This window comes from Mirounga angustirostris, unplaced genomic scaffold (assembly GCF_029215605.1).
Source record: "Mirounga angustirostris isolate CCGP_5_RB_7025 unplaced genomic scaffold, mMirAng1.0.hap1 SCAF_15, whole genome shotgun sequence".
Taxonomy (NCBI): Eukaryota; Metazoa; Chordata; class Mammalia; order Carnivora; family Phocidae; genus Mirounga; species Mirounga angustirostris.
Window position 1 is genome coordinate 48,443,639 of NW_026991723.1, and position 17,021 is coordinate 48,460,659.

At 39.5% G+C, this 17,021-nt stretch overlaps 1 protein-coding gene across 3 annotated transcripts in view; it reads right to left on the reverse strand.

Moving 5' to 3' along the window:
• Positions 1-17,021, reverse strand: part of ELAVL2 (ELAV like RNA binding protein 2) — a 140,550-nt gene that overhangs the window by 34,150 nt on the left and 89,379 nt on the right. For all 3 annotated transcript variants that reach the window (XM_064579173.1, XM_064579175.1, XM_064579174.1), the window contains one exon: positions 5,598-5,701. In XM_064579173.1, the coding sequence (XP_064435243.1) occupies positions 5,598-5,701 (104 nt within the window). The remainder of the gene's footprint in view (positions 1-5,597; positions 5,702-17,021) is intronic.

Here is a 17,021-nt window from a genome sequence, read left to right on the forward strand (position 1 = left end):
CTGTACTGAAAACAGGGCTGAGCGGTTTCCCAGCACAAATTTTACTACAGCTGATAAACTTTCAACAATGGCAAAGAGAAACAATTAAAACTGTTGTCTCTTCAGGATGGGGTGCTGCATTTCACGACTAACTAAATCATTCAATGATAACCATGAGTTCATTAAATATTTATTAAATAGTTACAGCCTTTCTTAAAATGCAATTTGGCAGACCATGGAAAGTTAAAAAAAAAAAAAAAGATGCAGGTAATAAGCATTCTCAGTGATGAATAAATTAATTTTACAGATAAAATGGAAACTTAAATGATTAAAAGACTTGTCCAAGATCACACAATGTCAGGGAGACTAAAATTTCAGAAATGTATTTCTGTATTCCTCCTATATTATTAAGGATATAGTTCCATAGGAAGAAATTTTTGTGACCTTGGGTTAGGCAAGGGTATCATCATTCAACACCAAAAGCATGATAAAAGAACAAATTCATAAATTAGACCTGGTCAAAATTTAAAACTTTTGTTCTTTAAAAATCCCTGTTAATAAAATGAAAAGACAAATAAAAAAATGAGTATAGTTCATGCTAAACACACAAAAGAAGTCTGTGAATATGACAGTTACTGGGAAAAGGATAGGCTAGTGAGGAAAAGATATAAACGTAACAAATAATTTAAAGCAACACAACGACTTAGAATAACAGTTTATTAGCTTTACTTAATTGTTCTCTAACAAACTGAACACTTTAAGAAATAGACACTATTTTTAATTAGTATTCCAATTTTTATAACAGTTTTTCCAGATGATCTTAAATAGCGGTTTGGTTACTTTAATAGGAGAAATTTCACATCAACATATATCAATTAATAACTTTTAAGCAAAGGTGAAATTTAGGCTGGTTTATGTCTGAATGATTTAAAAAAAAAAAATCTGTTTAATCGAAACCAAATTTAGGCAGTTTTTGCATGCTGGTAGTATTTCCAAATAGGGATTTTTTTTCTTCAGTGGGGCAGAGAAGCCATGAATTTCTCGGGGTACCTATCAGTAATAACAAAAAAACTTCTATTCCTTGAGATAAAACCTCCCACTTTCAGATAAAGCAAGCCCACTTTGGGGAATAACAAAGATTCCTACACTCCTTATAGAAGAGGGGGAGAAGCTGGGAGTGATGCTGGGAGGAAAGACGTCCATCACCTATTCACAGTACTTGATGGGAGGAAGGGGGAAGGGAGCATGTGAGATTTTTTGGAAATATTCAATATTTTACTCCACTAATTATGAATTTAAGTCTGATACCATTAACCTAGGCAAAATATACATTTTCCCTTGGGGGGTGGGGAGGAGTATTAGCTTGAAGCCATACCAATTTAGATTTTATCAGTACCTGAGACCCCTAAAAACAAAATAAGCAAAGAACATGAAGACCACAAAACGAAGGGTTCCCATGGGGACCAGCGGGCTCTTGATGAGATTCCCCTGCCAGTATACAATTTTTGACACTGTCTTGAGGAGATGCCCCCCTCCAACACCTGAACTGTACATATACTACCTTTTCACTACCCTCCCTGATATGAGAAGTTAAGAACATCTCGTATTCTTCACACTGTATTTACCATCTCAGTATCAGGGACAATGTGGGCAGGCTTTAGCATGACTGCCTCCCGTGTAGCTCAGAGATGGTGTGACATCACCAGCAAGGTAAGCTGCCAAAACATCGACCTAATCAGGAAAAAATGTGATCCTTAGGAGAAGACAATAACCAGTTTGCAAATTTAACCTATGAATGCTATTTATAATAAATATCTTTCTAACATAAGGTGAACATACTAAGTTTTTCTAATTTCTAAGCCATACTTTTTAAAAAGTGAAGATGATATGAACTAGTTTTTACTCTGAATGCTGAACTATCATTCAGCATGCTAAGAATTATCCACAAGATTATCAAGGTAAAAGATGAAAACAAACTGAACTTTGCATGCAAAAATGCCAAATAGTTAGAGAACCCACCTATTCAGAAAAGGTACGCTTTGGTGTTCCTATGTGCTAGGTCTTAGACTTGCTATCATGAACTAACTGGAAAGCATATTAAAAAGCAGATTCCTACATCTCACCTCTGGACACTGATCCAGTAGTTCTGAAGTGGGCCCAAGAACCTGCATTTCTAACTCACTTCTCCTGGTGATTCTGATGCAACCAACTTTAGGAATAACTGCTTTAGGATTTCGCAGCACCTGAGGGACTTTGCTTCACTCACTGCAGAAATACTGAACATCTGTCATTTATTCAACACACCATCCATCTATTGCACAAAACCCTACTGGGCTAATGCTATTAGGAAGCTCCAGGATAAACTGCTAAATAAACCACCTTTCACAGCACTTCATTCACTGTTTCAATATTCCAATTCCTAGGAATTCTACCAAATGCATACTAAATGCTAGGTGGCTTGGAAGACAACTTGAGGAGCACATAAACATTTGAATACTCACATATGATGTATGTACTAATTAGTCTACTGCAGCTTTCTAAAGGGAAAGAGTTTTGCCACATTAAATATAAGAGTTTTAAGACCCTGGTCTTAGCCAAACTCTTTGAGCACTAAGGTCTCAACTCTCTTATTGGGGGCAGCGGCTAAAGGAAGAACTTCAGATGGGCTCCCATAAATTCTATTCAATTAAAGCAGTGTGAAAAGGTATGCCAGGAAGCGAGACCTACAGGGGCATTATGTGCAGAGCCTGAGAAGATCAGCTTGCCAGGGAAGAGCCAGGCTGACCACCACAGAAAGTAGTAATAATACTGGGTCAACTCCAAAGTTGACTCAAATGATATGATAAAAGAGTAGGGAAATACAAGAGAAGGTTGAGTGAGAAGCAACATGAGGAGAGTAGTGTTTGTGTAAGTTCAGCCCAACAGCCACCACCGGGATGGACTGCAAGAAGGATAAAAAGGCTAATTTATGGAATGGTATCCCAAAGAATGGAATGGTTTAAATGGAGCTTCCAAAAGGTACCTGAAGCAGCAAACATGAGGAAAAAAACTGGCTCAAGATGTTGCCTAAGAACACAAAACATGTCTCAGTGAAAATAAGAGGAAAAAAAACATACAAAGAACAAACAGACAAAAATGGTGCTCTGTAGTTTTGGAAAATGGTCTGCTTTGCCTCTCAGAGAAATCTGGGCCAAATTGAGGATACCAGCTGTTATCTGATATTTTTACAGGAACTGAATGGGGGCGGGGAAAGCAGTAGCCTGCTGCTTCCCCACCACTCCCACCCCCATTTCAGAAAATCAGAAGAGAAGTAGCAGATGTCACAGTTTAAAAGCCACAAGGCATTACTGTCCTTTCTTCCACATACTCTGCCCAAGCAGCTGGGCCCTGAAGAGAAAGCCGGACAATGGGCAGGGAGGAAGCAGCTGTCATCAATGGACTCCTTGCAGGCCATGGAAATTTACTCTCTGGTGACCCGTTTCCCCTGCATTTCTGCCTTCTTGTGGACATTATTTGCAAAAGAACTTACAGCAAAAGAACTGACTCACTAGAATGAAATAAGGGTGGCTATTTCTGGAATGGAGAAAAGGGTATGTTCTGGTGTGAGCCATCCCAACCATCTATTCCAATTTCTTCTTAACCACAACTCAGGACCTCAACGCTAAGATAAATTAGCAGCAATTCTGGAAATCAATTTAACATGGGGAGGCCTGCAAAAGTCCTCAGGAGGACAAAGAGCACAGAAAACAATCTCAAGATAACTGGATATTAGAGGTCTTTTTTGACAGCATTTGTTATTACTTAATAGTAACAGTGCTTAATAGTACTAGTAAAATAGGGCGCCTGGGTGGCTCAGTCGTCGAGCATCTGCCTTCGGCTCAGGTCATGATCCCAGCCAGGGTCCTGGGATCAAATCCCGAATTGGGCTCTCTGCTCAGCGGGAAGCCAGCTTCTCCCTCTCCTACTCCCCCTGCTTGTGTTCCTGCTCTCGCTCTCTCTGTCAAATAAATAAATAAAATCTTTAAATTAAAAAAAAAAAAATAGTACTAGTAAAAGGTTAACCTTTGTGACACAAAAAATGTGCAGAGAAGTATAGAAATTAGAAAAAGGAATTCATATTAAAAAACCAAGTCCTCGTGATCATAGACTGTATTAGAAATCTAATTTTTGCCCCCCAAATTTTGGTAGCACAATAACCAGCTCATTTTCTGGCTAAAGAGTGAATTTTTTCAAAGGACATTTTCTTAATCAACAAACATGTAGAATCCTTGGACACCTTACATCCAAATATATTTGGGAGCCCCCCCCCCATACAGTTCCCTTTAGATGAGACAGAGCTAGGAGGCATTTTTCCTATGGACCAATAAATACAAAGAATGAGATGTCAAAACTATCCAGAGCTAATGAATTACCTTAGCTGACAATTCTGACAGAAGCAACTTTTTAAGCACAAAGATGACACTGCATTTCCAGATTTCTGAAAAAATGAGCAGAAATCTTCTAGACAAGTCTCTAAGCAAGATGGATGCCACAATCAGCCTTGACTAACTTCCCCTCATCACTTCAGGCTGTAGTCTGACCTGACTTCTTAAATCAAGGGTGGAAAATAGGTTCCAAGTTGAGTCCATTGATAGAGGTTGTCTGGAACACTATTTTGAAAAATATTTGGGAGCCACATATAGACTCAGTGAGAAAGACTGCCATGATTGATCGGCAATGTCTGCACTGGGCAGGAGAGGCAAAACTGATGGCATGTGCACTAAGGATTTGCCAGAAGCAACATCCCTTTTATTTTCTGAAAGAAACCTATACTGCAAATTGCATTTACTTCTTATCCAGACACAATCTATGTCCGCATTCCAAAAATTCAAAAAAGCTGGAAAATACCCAGAAATTACCGACCAATTGTCTTGAAAAACGTAACAGGAAAAATAACCTGTGTGGCATGTAAGCAGGTCCAGTCAGTCTCCTCAAAGTGAGAGCAGTCAGAACAGAGCCGAAGGACCACATCCAGCTTCCCAGCTGTGTTTTATGATCCAGGAGCTAAGAATGATTTTTACATTTTTAAATGACTGGGACAAGAGAAAAAGACTGTTTTGTGACACATGAACAGGACATGGAATTCGAGCTTCAGCTTCCATAAATAAAGTCTTCTAAGATCACAGTCGCATCCGTTCATTCCCGTAGTTATTGGCTACGGCTGCTTCAAGCGACAAGGGCAGAGCCAAGAAGTCATGACAGAGACCGCACGGCCCACAAAGCCTAACATATTTACTACTCAGCCCTTTACGGAACAGTCTGCCAAGCCCTAGGCTCAAAGACCTGGTCAAAGGTTTCCTCAAGCCATACTTCTCCAAAGGAAGGAGATGTGATTCAGCAGGCTTCACAGAGTACTTAGCAAAGAAAGTTGCTGCTGTTCACCCCTCCCCTTAATACAGGAGTGATTACATAAAATACTCGTGAACAGTTTCCCCCATCGTGCAACAAACAAAAAATTCTGCTATGCCTCCCAGAGAAGTGTCTATGTGGGCATGAAACAAAGGAAGAGAACTACAAGAAGACTTGAATCGTTTTTAATCTCTGTTCTGCAAGTAGACTTAAAAAAATTTTAAACATACTTTGATTGTTTTGGTTTGAAGTCTCAATCCATTCAGGGTATTGATAGCTTTCTCTGCATCCTTAGGGTCAATGTAGTTCACAAAGCCATATCCCAAGCTCTGCCCTAATGAAAGGGAAGGAGAAAAAAGGCATATATTAGTTCTACACCACTGATGACAGATCCGCTCTCATTTTGGCATATGGTCAGGTCATTAACACCAGCACGTTTTCTCAATAGTAAAAAGAAGTCTACATTAATTCTCCTAGAAATATACATGTGGTCTTTTTTTTCAGCTTCTGTCTACTACATTTGCAAGTTTAAACATCAGTTAGAATTCAGCAAGCTGTGCATTTAAAAACAAAACAACAACAACCCCACTCTCACCCCCACATCTCCAAAGCATTCCATCAAACATGTCCTGCCTGAGCCAGAGCACCCAGCAGCAAATGCAAGGTTCAGCTTCAGAAACTGTGGGTACAAGTCTTCACCAAGCTGCTGAGTGGGCTTCATGGGCACGACTTTTTCAGTTTCATTTTCTTTACCCATAAAAGGGGAAGGCGTCAAGCATCAACCAAGAATCTGTCAGCATTCTGTACATTGTAACCTGACAAACTTACAGCCTTTACCAAGTACAATTATTTCCATTTAAAAGGTGAAGAACTGTGTGTTCACATGTGCATGTATACATGTACATTTATTTTATAGGAGAGCCTCTTCAAATAAATTGAATCCAATTTTCTAAAAAAGGTTTGATGACCTACATAAGGATACAGGGAAATGTGAACACAAAGATTTACACCGAGAACATCCAAGCCAATGAGAACATGCAGGAAAGGAAGAAAGAGTATAAACAAAAATAATAAAACACAATTTCTGAAGAGTTGCTTAACAAGGAGTATTGTGTTGTTTTTCCCTATCATCTGAGCACTCTAACCCCTGGCTCAATGATATCCCAGCTCTCAAACAAAATGGAAGGTATTCAAGGGATTGTAATCAATGGAATGCACACATAAGTAAAGCCAATCCGAAAGGTCAATTTTTCAACTAAGAGGAAGTTTCTCAGTTTCAGAAGCTAAGAAACACTAAAGGAGAATAAGTAACAAAAATGGACATAAGACAGGTTTAGTCTACTAAAAGTCAAACCAAACTAATTAAGGGTTTCCCAGGAGATGCTCAGTAAAGGTCCAAATACTTTTTATTAAATATATTTTTTCATCAATTTCATAGCAAACTGAGGGATTTTTCTCCTTGATGAGAGAAGGTGCATGTGGTTATGAATACAGGTATTTAGGATAGCCACACTGGTTACCCTAATGTGGTTCCCTATTAACTACACAAGAAGAGAAAGAGGGAGAGAGAGAGAGAGAGAGAGAACACTAAATACAGTACACCAAATAACCATGAAAACTTGTGGTTGTATTTTGGGGCCATTATCAGAATTTGAGTGTTGTACAACACCCAAAACTAGTATGTCAACTTACCTCAAAAAAAAAAAAAAAATTGGGTAATCATTGCCAACTTATGCCCTCTTATCAAATTAGGTATTTTTTTTCCTGTTTTTAAAAAAAGAGGGTGACAGAAGAGCTAAAACTAATTCGGTTCATTATTTTTTCTCACACTAATCAGAAATTTTGTTTTACTCATGGTTCTATTTTTAAAAAGTTCCATGGGAAGCCACTATATTTTAAGCATTCAGCTTTTTACTAATTCGACATTTCCCATGGGTCTATCGCACGCATAGTGCCCTCTTACAAAATGTGCTGCAGTTCTATTGTCTTTGAGCAGGATTCATATGGGCTAAACATAAAAGCTGCTCAAGGCAGCAGTTTATGATGGACACACAAGAGTTCTAATCCTGCCTCTGCTGTTTACCAGCTCTCTGACTTTGAAGAAGCTGCTCAACTTCTCTGAGCCCTATCTTCCTTATTTCTAAAATGAGAGTAATTTCTACCCAACAAGGTTGCTGAGGCAGTGATGAGAACATTCACTACTGATGAAAGTAAACCATTTTAGTCAAAAGATAAAATAAAAAAATTAACATATCCACTATATGTTAATGAGGTTCCATGTATTCATTTAAAATTAAATCATGAGGCCCTTGGATGGCTCAGTCCATTAACCGGTTAAGCATCCGACTCTTGATTTCGGCTGCGGTAGTGATCTCAGGGTTGTGGGATCAAGCCCCTCGTTGGGCTCTGCTCCAAATTCTCTCTCCCTCAGCCCTTCCAACACCCACCTGCATGCTCGCTCGCTCTCTCAATAAAATCTTTTTTTTTTTTTTTTAAAGATTTTATTTATTTGAGAGAGAGAGAGAAACAGCATGAGAGAGGATAGGGTCAGAGGGAGAAGCAGGCTCCCCGCTGAGCCGGGAGCCCGATGTGGGACTCGATCCCAGGACTCCGGGATCATGACCTGAGCCAAAGGCAGTCGCTTAACCAACTGAGCCACCCAGGCGCCCCTCAATAAAATCTTTTAATAAATAAATAAAATCAGGAAGATGCTACAAATATAATGGGGAAAGGAAAGGCAAGCCGAACATTGTGTAGTTTTGTCACACTGCTATTCTATAATAAAATATATCAAATCATCAATTATAACCACATTAAGAGTCTATTTCTCCTATATGGCACTATCCTCACACCTGCATTTTAGCAGCTTCTAATTAATCAAGGTGCTTTTTCAACCTCGGTCATACACTGGAATCATCTACAAAACTTTAAAAAAAAAAACAAAAAAACTATTGCCTGAGTCCTAGTCCCAAAGATTTTTATTTTATTGGTCTATTATGAAGCATTGTACCAGGTTTTTCAAATTATGCTGATTCTAACATGCAGCCAAGGTTGAAAATCACAGTTTCAATGGTGAGAGATAATCTGGGGCTGCAAATCTGGCATCTGGGACCCTTGAGAGGGGCCACATGCTAAGGGTCTGGGCATGTGAAGACATCCTGCAGGAAGACTGTCTTTTTTACAGATGCATTTTCAGATACAAGTGATGTCTTCCCTCCAAAACCTTCAAGTTACCCAGCACTTCAGAGAAACTGTTTACTGGCCTGAGGAGGTCACTCTCAGGCACAGTAGTGCCTGCTGGAGTTGGGTCACCAGGTAAAGGAGAAAGCCTGCCCTGTCAGTCCCTGCTTAGCTGTCTGCCAGGCTGGCCTCTGAGGGCTTACTCCTAAGCACACAGTAGGCACTCAAAAGCTTGCTAAATGAGTGAATGAGAAACACAGTGGTGTTATGTATTTAACCAAAGGCATTATCATCAACATCACATCAGATGGTCCATCCACTAAATGGGTCTTTGACCTGACCCTCCCCCATAGCAACCATGGCTAGCTGTAATGAGTCAGCCACGTTTCTACTACCTGTAAATTGACTACACTCAGACAACATTTTATCCCTAAATGACCTCTCCTCCACAAAGTTTCTAATTTGCTTAGTGGCATTATTACGAAAATCACCACCCATCAATTAGAACGTGTTTGAGGTAAGCAAAATTTTACTATTAATCTAAGGAAGATAATACGAAAGGAGATATTTGCTGCAAAAGGGCTGCATTTCTAAATCCACTATAGTAGATGAATTAGCATGTTGGCACTGGAAGTACAAGGGAGTTAGGAACTTGAGTGATTTTCACTTTAAGGTGTTACTGAATACTTACAATATATAAAGGTTTCACAGAGGATACCAAGATAGGCAAGGCTCTCCCCCCCATTCTCACCTTCCAGCTGTGTGGTGTTTCACTGTTTAATTTTAGCCTCACATGTATCATGTGAGATACTCATTTTCCTCTCCTGAAAGGGAGATATGATTTTTGAAGCTGGGCAAGGTCAATCAGCAACCTCAAATCAAAAAAGCAGGTAGGAAGTAGTAGACAAGATTTGAATCCAGGACTCTCAAATGCTAAGCTCTTCTGCACTCAATTCACAGCTAGTTAATATATGAACCCAGACCATCTTCAATATGCTTGAAGTATAATATAACCAGGCATTTTCAAAGAGGGTTCTACCACAAACTGTTTTGAGACAGTTGTCCACTGTCTCAAATTCCTGTACTTCATGTGCAAATATCAGTTTCTGTATATATGAATTTCAATATTATTACTCATTCCTATGACAAAGTAAATTGTATCTTATATAGTGACCACTTCACTTCAGGTTATCCCGAGTGCAGATTTTTAAAAAATAAAAGCAGTATCAAGTCAAAATCAATAAAGATTATTTAGCCAGGATCCGCTGTTTCCCACTCTTGTATTCATCAGCTAGTAACAGTCATAAACCACCAGGGAAGGCTTGGAAACCAAGCATCATCCATCCATACCATCCAAATCTAGTTTTCAAATCATTCTGAATTTAGAATGTGCATATTGATAATCTCAAAACCAAGAATCCTTTCTTTAAAAAAAATTTATAAAGCTCTACATTTAAATTCAAGTATAAAGAAGCCCAACGTGATTAAAAGAAAACTGAACAAAATGACAAAGCTAAGCCCCTTCCAAAAAAACCTTCAAGACAAATAAATCCTATCTTTAAAAGCCAAAAGATTCCTTCTGGTTAACTGGACATCAAGAATAACGTCAACATCACTTGACCCAGCTATCCTTATAAGCAACCTGTGGTCTCAAGGCTCATAGGGATTTTTGGAACCATTAATCCAAGCCTTGGTCCAACGGCCATGGCAAGGATTCTAGAATCCCACCAGGAGAAAACCACATGAACAGTCATATAGCCTAAGACCTCCACACAGGCACTGAAGACTCCAGATCAATGCCACACTTCAGCACATGTATTCTATACTCTGCGTGTGGTAATGCCTTCTGTTTTGCATCATCCTGTTTAATCTAATATATATGCCACAGAAGATTCCTTCTTCACAAGAGGTAGAAAAATGACGTACAGACTGCTCCTGGCATGAGAAGAACAGTGAGGAGCAGGCTCCTTAGAACCACAGTCAAGTGATCTAAAGCACAGAGCTGAAGCACTCCACAGGCGGGGGTCAGGGAAGAGGAAAGCAGGAAGAGTCCTTACAGTAACAAAGTGCTGGTGGGACACACAGTAAACTCCAGTTTATCCCAAACGGTGCGTAATTCAAAGCAGCAGCCATTCCCCTGCCATCTACATTGCTTTTATTAGCATACTTTAATTAAAAATTTAATTGCATATTTTAATTAAAAATACACAATCTTCTGGACCCATTTAATTCAAAGGTCACTTTATTTAGTCTTTTCTATTTCAAATTACTACCAATGTGCAGAATATCAAATTATCCCCTCAGGTTTAAAGGTAAAGGTAATATACCTCCATAATTCTTGATCATAAACCTGGTACGTTAATTTTATCCAACTAATATTAAGTGAGACCCTTCTCAACATGGAACTGTGGAAAGTAAAATTCTGTATTACAAAAAGCCATCCCACGTATTTCTCACCCAACACTTAGCATTCATTTGTTCAGCAATTGTAGAAGGTCTACTTTCTGCTAGTCCCCAAGGACAAAACGTTCCTCTTCATAAAAACCTATATTCTAGGGCTCTGGGGTGGCTGTCGGTTAAGCGTTGAACTCTTGGGTTTCTGCTCAGGTCATGATCTCGGGGTGATCTCAGAGTCCTGAGAGCAAGCCCCTCGGCAGGCTCTATGCTCAGCAGGGAGACAGCTTGAGGTTCTTTCTCCCTCTCCCTCTGCCCCTCCCCCCCCCCACTTGCTGGCATGCTCGCTCATGCTCTCTCTTTAAAATAAATAAATAAAATCTTTGAAAACAAAAACAAAAACCCCTACATCAGCTAGAGGGAGACAAAAGAACAAGCTCCACAGTGTATTAGAAGAATATAAGGACTAAAGAGATAAAAGAAGCAGAGAGGAGAGAGTGGGGGAGAGGGGTCAGGGCTGCTATTTATATAGGGTGGGCCTCATCCAGAAGGTAACATGTGATCCAAGACTTGAAGGAGTAACTCACAGTCTAACAGGAAAGCTTTGTAAGACGGACTTCAGTGCAAGGGGTATCCCATAGGGGTATCCTATCCTGCCAGTTCTAACAGCTAAATCTGCCCCTCCTCCCCACCCCCCTTTGCATTAGCACAGATCCTCATGTATTATTCTAAACTGGATTATTGCTACAATACCCTAAACCATCAGTCACCCTTTCCCTAGACTCCTGTGAACTCCTAAACCAGCTGTCCTCCATCACGATGTTGCCCAGATGATCTTCCAGTTATGCTCTGGTTTCCAAGGTTATGTTCTGGTTTCCAAGGTGGTCATCGGCTTCTTGCTTACTTCCACTATTCCTCCACACATACCCTAAAATGCACATTCAGTTCCCTGGGCCTGGAATACACATCTCCAACCGGCCAATTCCCACATACCCTTTGAGACTTTCTCTAAGACCCTTTCCCTGACACAACTTGTCCCACTCCCAGTATACACTGTTCAATGTGCCTCAGTCCTTCCACAGCCCTTATATTATATACCTTTATCTTACTACACATGGGTAGTGAGTCAACTTGGATTACCATCTCCCCACCCCACTTTAAACTGTTGAGCAAGGGCAAACTGAGCATAGTTCCTGGCATAGAAAACCCTAGCAGATTATTAACTACACGTTCATTGAATGAACAAATGAGCTAATGAACAAAGGAACAGCCATCTGCCTTTCAAGAAATTACGGTGTAGAGGAGAGATACCCTGCTCCCCATGTCCCTACATTGTTCCAGAAGGATTACAGAACAAAGGTGTTCAAATGTTACAGTGTTCTGTCCTTATAAGGGAGTGATGTGAGATGTATTTTTTAAAATAGTTCATGTAAAATTTTTCATGAAAAATTTCGACAAATACCATTTAAATGAAATCTCAATTTTAAAAAATAATGTCACCTAGAGTAATTTGATAGATTTACATAAATCTGTTTCACAAATCTGTAAGTATGAATTATAGGATGTCAGCATATAATTTTGTTGAAAGTGCTTTTTCACTAATATAATTAAGTCTGCCGAGACTATTCATGTACAAGTCAAATAAAATGCAGAGTGAATTCTGTAAAAACCTGGTAGTTGAATCAACAATAAAAGGTGACTATGCTGATTGATGTGTATCTATTATTTCATTTAGAGCAGCAGCAATGTTTTATGAAATAAAAAAGGACAAAAGCAGCATGAATCTTTTCTAAATCCCACAGCAGAAACAGGTCACTATGGTCCTCTCTGACAAGCAAGACTATTTGCAATCTCGGGTCTAATGCTGTAATACTTAAAAAAAAAAAAAAAAAAAAATTTAAAAGAGTCACTGTCTCCAAACGTTGCCCGGTACAAAACTTCATCTCCTAACAAAAAAAGCAAATAATGTGAATTAAGAAAACAAGTTTACTCCGGGGGTAGGGGCGGGGGTGCAACTTCTGGTTTTAAAGACAGACCTGTCCCTTTCTCTCATTGTTAACACCCTTCTTTCCTCCTCCCCAAAACACGATAGAGTTCCAAATGTGTTGTGCTTCTTCAGATGCACTTCCTGTTCTTGGGCATCGGTTGTGTGTGTCTGTTCAGACAGGCTGTGCACTGCAACTCTGGCACCAAAGCGGGGAGCACCAGACTTTCCAAAGGAGCTCTCTTCGTATCTCGGATCCGATGTGTAACAAAATCGTGTGGATACCACACACATCAGGGGAAAGGTTTGAGAGAATCTCAGAGGAGAACAGAGGGATGCAATCCTCTCCAGTCACGTTTTCTCTCCAAATTTTAATTCCTGACTTAGCCTGAGTCTCCTCAGATGCAGCACGCCAGTTGCAGCAAGACCTTTCATTTATTTTTTTTTTTAAGATTTATTTATTTATTTGAGAGAGAGAAAGCATGAGAGGGGAAGGGTCAGAGGGAGAAGCAGACCCCCCGCTGAGCAGGGAGCCCGATGCGGGACTCGATCCAGGGACTCCAGGATCATGACCTGAGCCGAAGGCAGTCGCTTAACCAACTGAGCCACCCAGGCGCCCAAGACCTTTCATTTAAACACTCAACTAACTCAGGTCAAACTAAACAGGTCCTCCTAGCTGCCCTCTAATGAGGAAGATCAAATTGTGAGGCAGAGGACTAGTGAGATCCTATTACCACAAAACAAGCCAGCCTCCCTGAAAGCTCAGAGCATTTTTACCAGCTTCCCAAAGGACATTACCAGGGATTAGCACAAGGAAGGAGAATTCAACCTAGACGCTCACATAATACAGAAAACAGATGGCTCACTCGAAGACTTATCTTCCACCCAAATGTTAATAAAGCTGGCCTAAGACTAAAATGCCCCAATATTTTAAAAAAGGTTTTAGGACTTCACAGATATACTGAGATAATAGAGAAGAGTTTAAATTGTAACTTTTCTGCTGAAATCAAAGTTGTAAATAGTGATCATTTGGTAAATATTACCTAAGCAGCCTAATTCTAAAGGGAGCTGTTAACATCCTCAGCACCAAGGCACTTTCCTTTCAAGTTAATTTTAATGGCCATATCTGTCCTCTGATTATGGAACTGGTAGAGCTCTATTTTCCTATGGTTCCAATCCCAGTAATTATGAATCTGCTGGCAATGCAGCATGACCTTGCTTAAGTTGGTCAAACTGTGGATTCTTAATACATCACAATTTCAGACAACATTAAGAACTCCCACACAATTCGGTCTTAGGCTATGGAGAACAGCAACAGCATATTAAATTCGTGAGTACTGCACATGGGTACTAAGATGTCTTGCATCCAAGACCAGGAAAATTAGGAAATATGATCTTTATCCAAAGTGAGGAAAATAAACCAATTGTTCCAGCAAATACATCTTAGAATAAGACTTCACGTTGGAGGTTCTCTGGCCAGAGACAGTGACCCATTGTAGCATCGCAACACCACAGTTAAAATAAAAGCCAGCTCTCATTACTTACTAACTTAGGTAGTTGCCCTCAAAGAAAAACCAGCAGTGCTACCTTAAATATTGGAACTGCCCCCATAATGAGAGCAAAAGCTAAAATACTGGCAGGTGGCTAGAAAGTCAGACACTACAGTTCAAAAAAACAAAAACAAAAACAAAAACAAAAAAACACCTAGCAACTTTGTTAAAAAAAAAAAAACAACAACAACAACTCTGAGCTAAGGCAAAACTACTTTCAGCAGATCTAGGTCTGCCTCCACATTCTCATTTCTTTATTGATTAACTCTATACAAATTTCTTTTTTTCGTGTTTGTTTGTTTGTTTGTTTAAGTAGGCCCACATCAAGCATGGAGCCCAACACAGGGCTTGAACTCATGACCCTGAGATCAAGACCGGAGCTGAGATCAAGAGTCAGATGCTTAACCAACTGAGCCACCCAGGTGCCTCTATACAAATTTCTTATAATTCTACACACACACACACACACACACACACACACGAGTTATTTGCTTTATCTTATGCTTTCCTAAAAGGCAATGGAGTTGTTCATGTAAATATTATTTGAGATGAGGGCAAAAGAACTGTATATCTCAAAATATTGTTGTGGTCAAGAGAGAAATCAGTTAACAACTGCAGTAGTAAAAAGGGCATCTGCTGTTGCTTGCACTACCAACTGGTGTCAATCTATGCACACATGTACACACACACTCATATGCACACACACTGGTGAGCAGTCCATCAAAAACCAATACAGCTTCTTAATGTGTTTTTCTCTTTGTAAGACATTATTTTTTATTTAGATATTGCAAGAAAAAAAATTTAAATATCCTTAAACACTAGAACTAGCTCAGTGGCCTTTGAAACTGTGTCAAAGAATCTCACAAACCACTATGATGAGCTCCCTGTTTTGTCCAGAACAATGGGAAATATTAGTCTACAAATCCCACCACTTCCACCTGATTAAAAAAGAAATCTTGTTAAGAGATAAATTTTCTTCTTGAACACATAACAGTTTGTGTTACAAAAAAAAAAAGAAAACAACTCATCCAAAAGTTAAAAGCTCACCAGCCAAAGCCTTCCAATACAAAAAGCTCAGTAAGTCTATGGGAAAAGTCTGTTCCTACTGGTCCATGACTGCTTTTATCTAAGCTTTCTAGAAACAAACAGTACCACTGCCTAATTATAAACTGGCATCAAGCAACTTATAAGTCTTCCAATACACATACTCATATTTAATTCTCACGATAAAGCTCTGTGTAGATAGATCTGTACCAATTTCACATTTATAAATTTGGAGGCCCAGATATGCTAATTAACTTGCTCAAAGGCACACAGTTAGCTGGTTAATGGTAGTTAGGTTTCTCCAAAGCCAGGGTTGACCTTTCCAAAGTTGGTCTTCCCGGCATATACTTCACTGCCTTTGGCCAAGTTTGGGAATTACACTGAAGCAGAGTCCCGTATATCCAAAGGTCACATGTTTTCAACCAGGATATTCATAATCTCCAAACACACCTGCAATTATTTCCTTGTTGTCATGTAATCGATTGATTGGAACTTCACCATTCTTTCCTAATCCATCAAGACACTATGTACGAAAGAAAGAAAAAAAAAAACTAGAAAAAAAAAAAAGGAATGGCATGCTGCAGGTGCACAAACCATTTAAATCCTCAAAACAAATCCATCATTACAAAACAGATTAGAGATAGCCACATTATAAAAAGATTCATTTAAAACAGGACTTGATTTGCATACTCTTTTTCCAGAAACTCAGAAAGCAATTCTTATGGCTAAAGCCAAACATGTTTGCTACTGCCAAAATTGTCTCCCACACAAGACACTTCTCTCGTCAGCAGATTGCATTGAAATGCTTTTATACGCACAGTGTGGTTTCCTAGCTGAAGAAAAGCAGGTGGGATCAATACCACATGCTCTCTGCCCTCTTTAGATCTTTGCTCAAAAATTTAAAGCATGACAGTAAATAGGGAGATGCAGGCACCTAATGAATGTGGAACATCTATAGTTAATCACTGGAGTTTCATGCTCAACCAGCACAAACTTGCAAAAGATATATTTAGTTGGCTGAAACACAGAAGAAACTTAGGAGTTTCTTGACACAGAAATAAGGAAATAGGCATACGGAGAAGAGCTAATGTGTAGAGAAAGACAGAGGAGATGGTTGGACCAAAGGCATGCTGAATGCTGAATGAACAGCACGTGGTCTGTATAGAAGGAAGCCGACTGTAAGAACAGGGGTGCCCCACATGAAGGTCACTAGTGGTCATACTGCAGCATGCACCAAGCAGGGAGGGACAATGAAGTTAAAAGATGAGAGAGAACTCTAGGGAGGTTAACTTTGGAAGCCTAGAACAATCAGGACATACAGATCTAAGACCAAGAAGACCATTGAGGAAGAAATTTTGATAAGCCAGAAAGGGGATCTGACCCAAATGCCTTTCATTCAAATCCCCAGAGATCTCTAAAAAACAAAAATTACAGGATAAAAACCCATGACCTCTTTCACAAGTCCCTACAAATCTGAAATGGCTAACCTTCCTATCTATTCC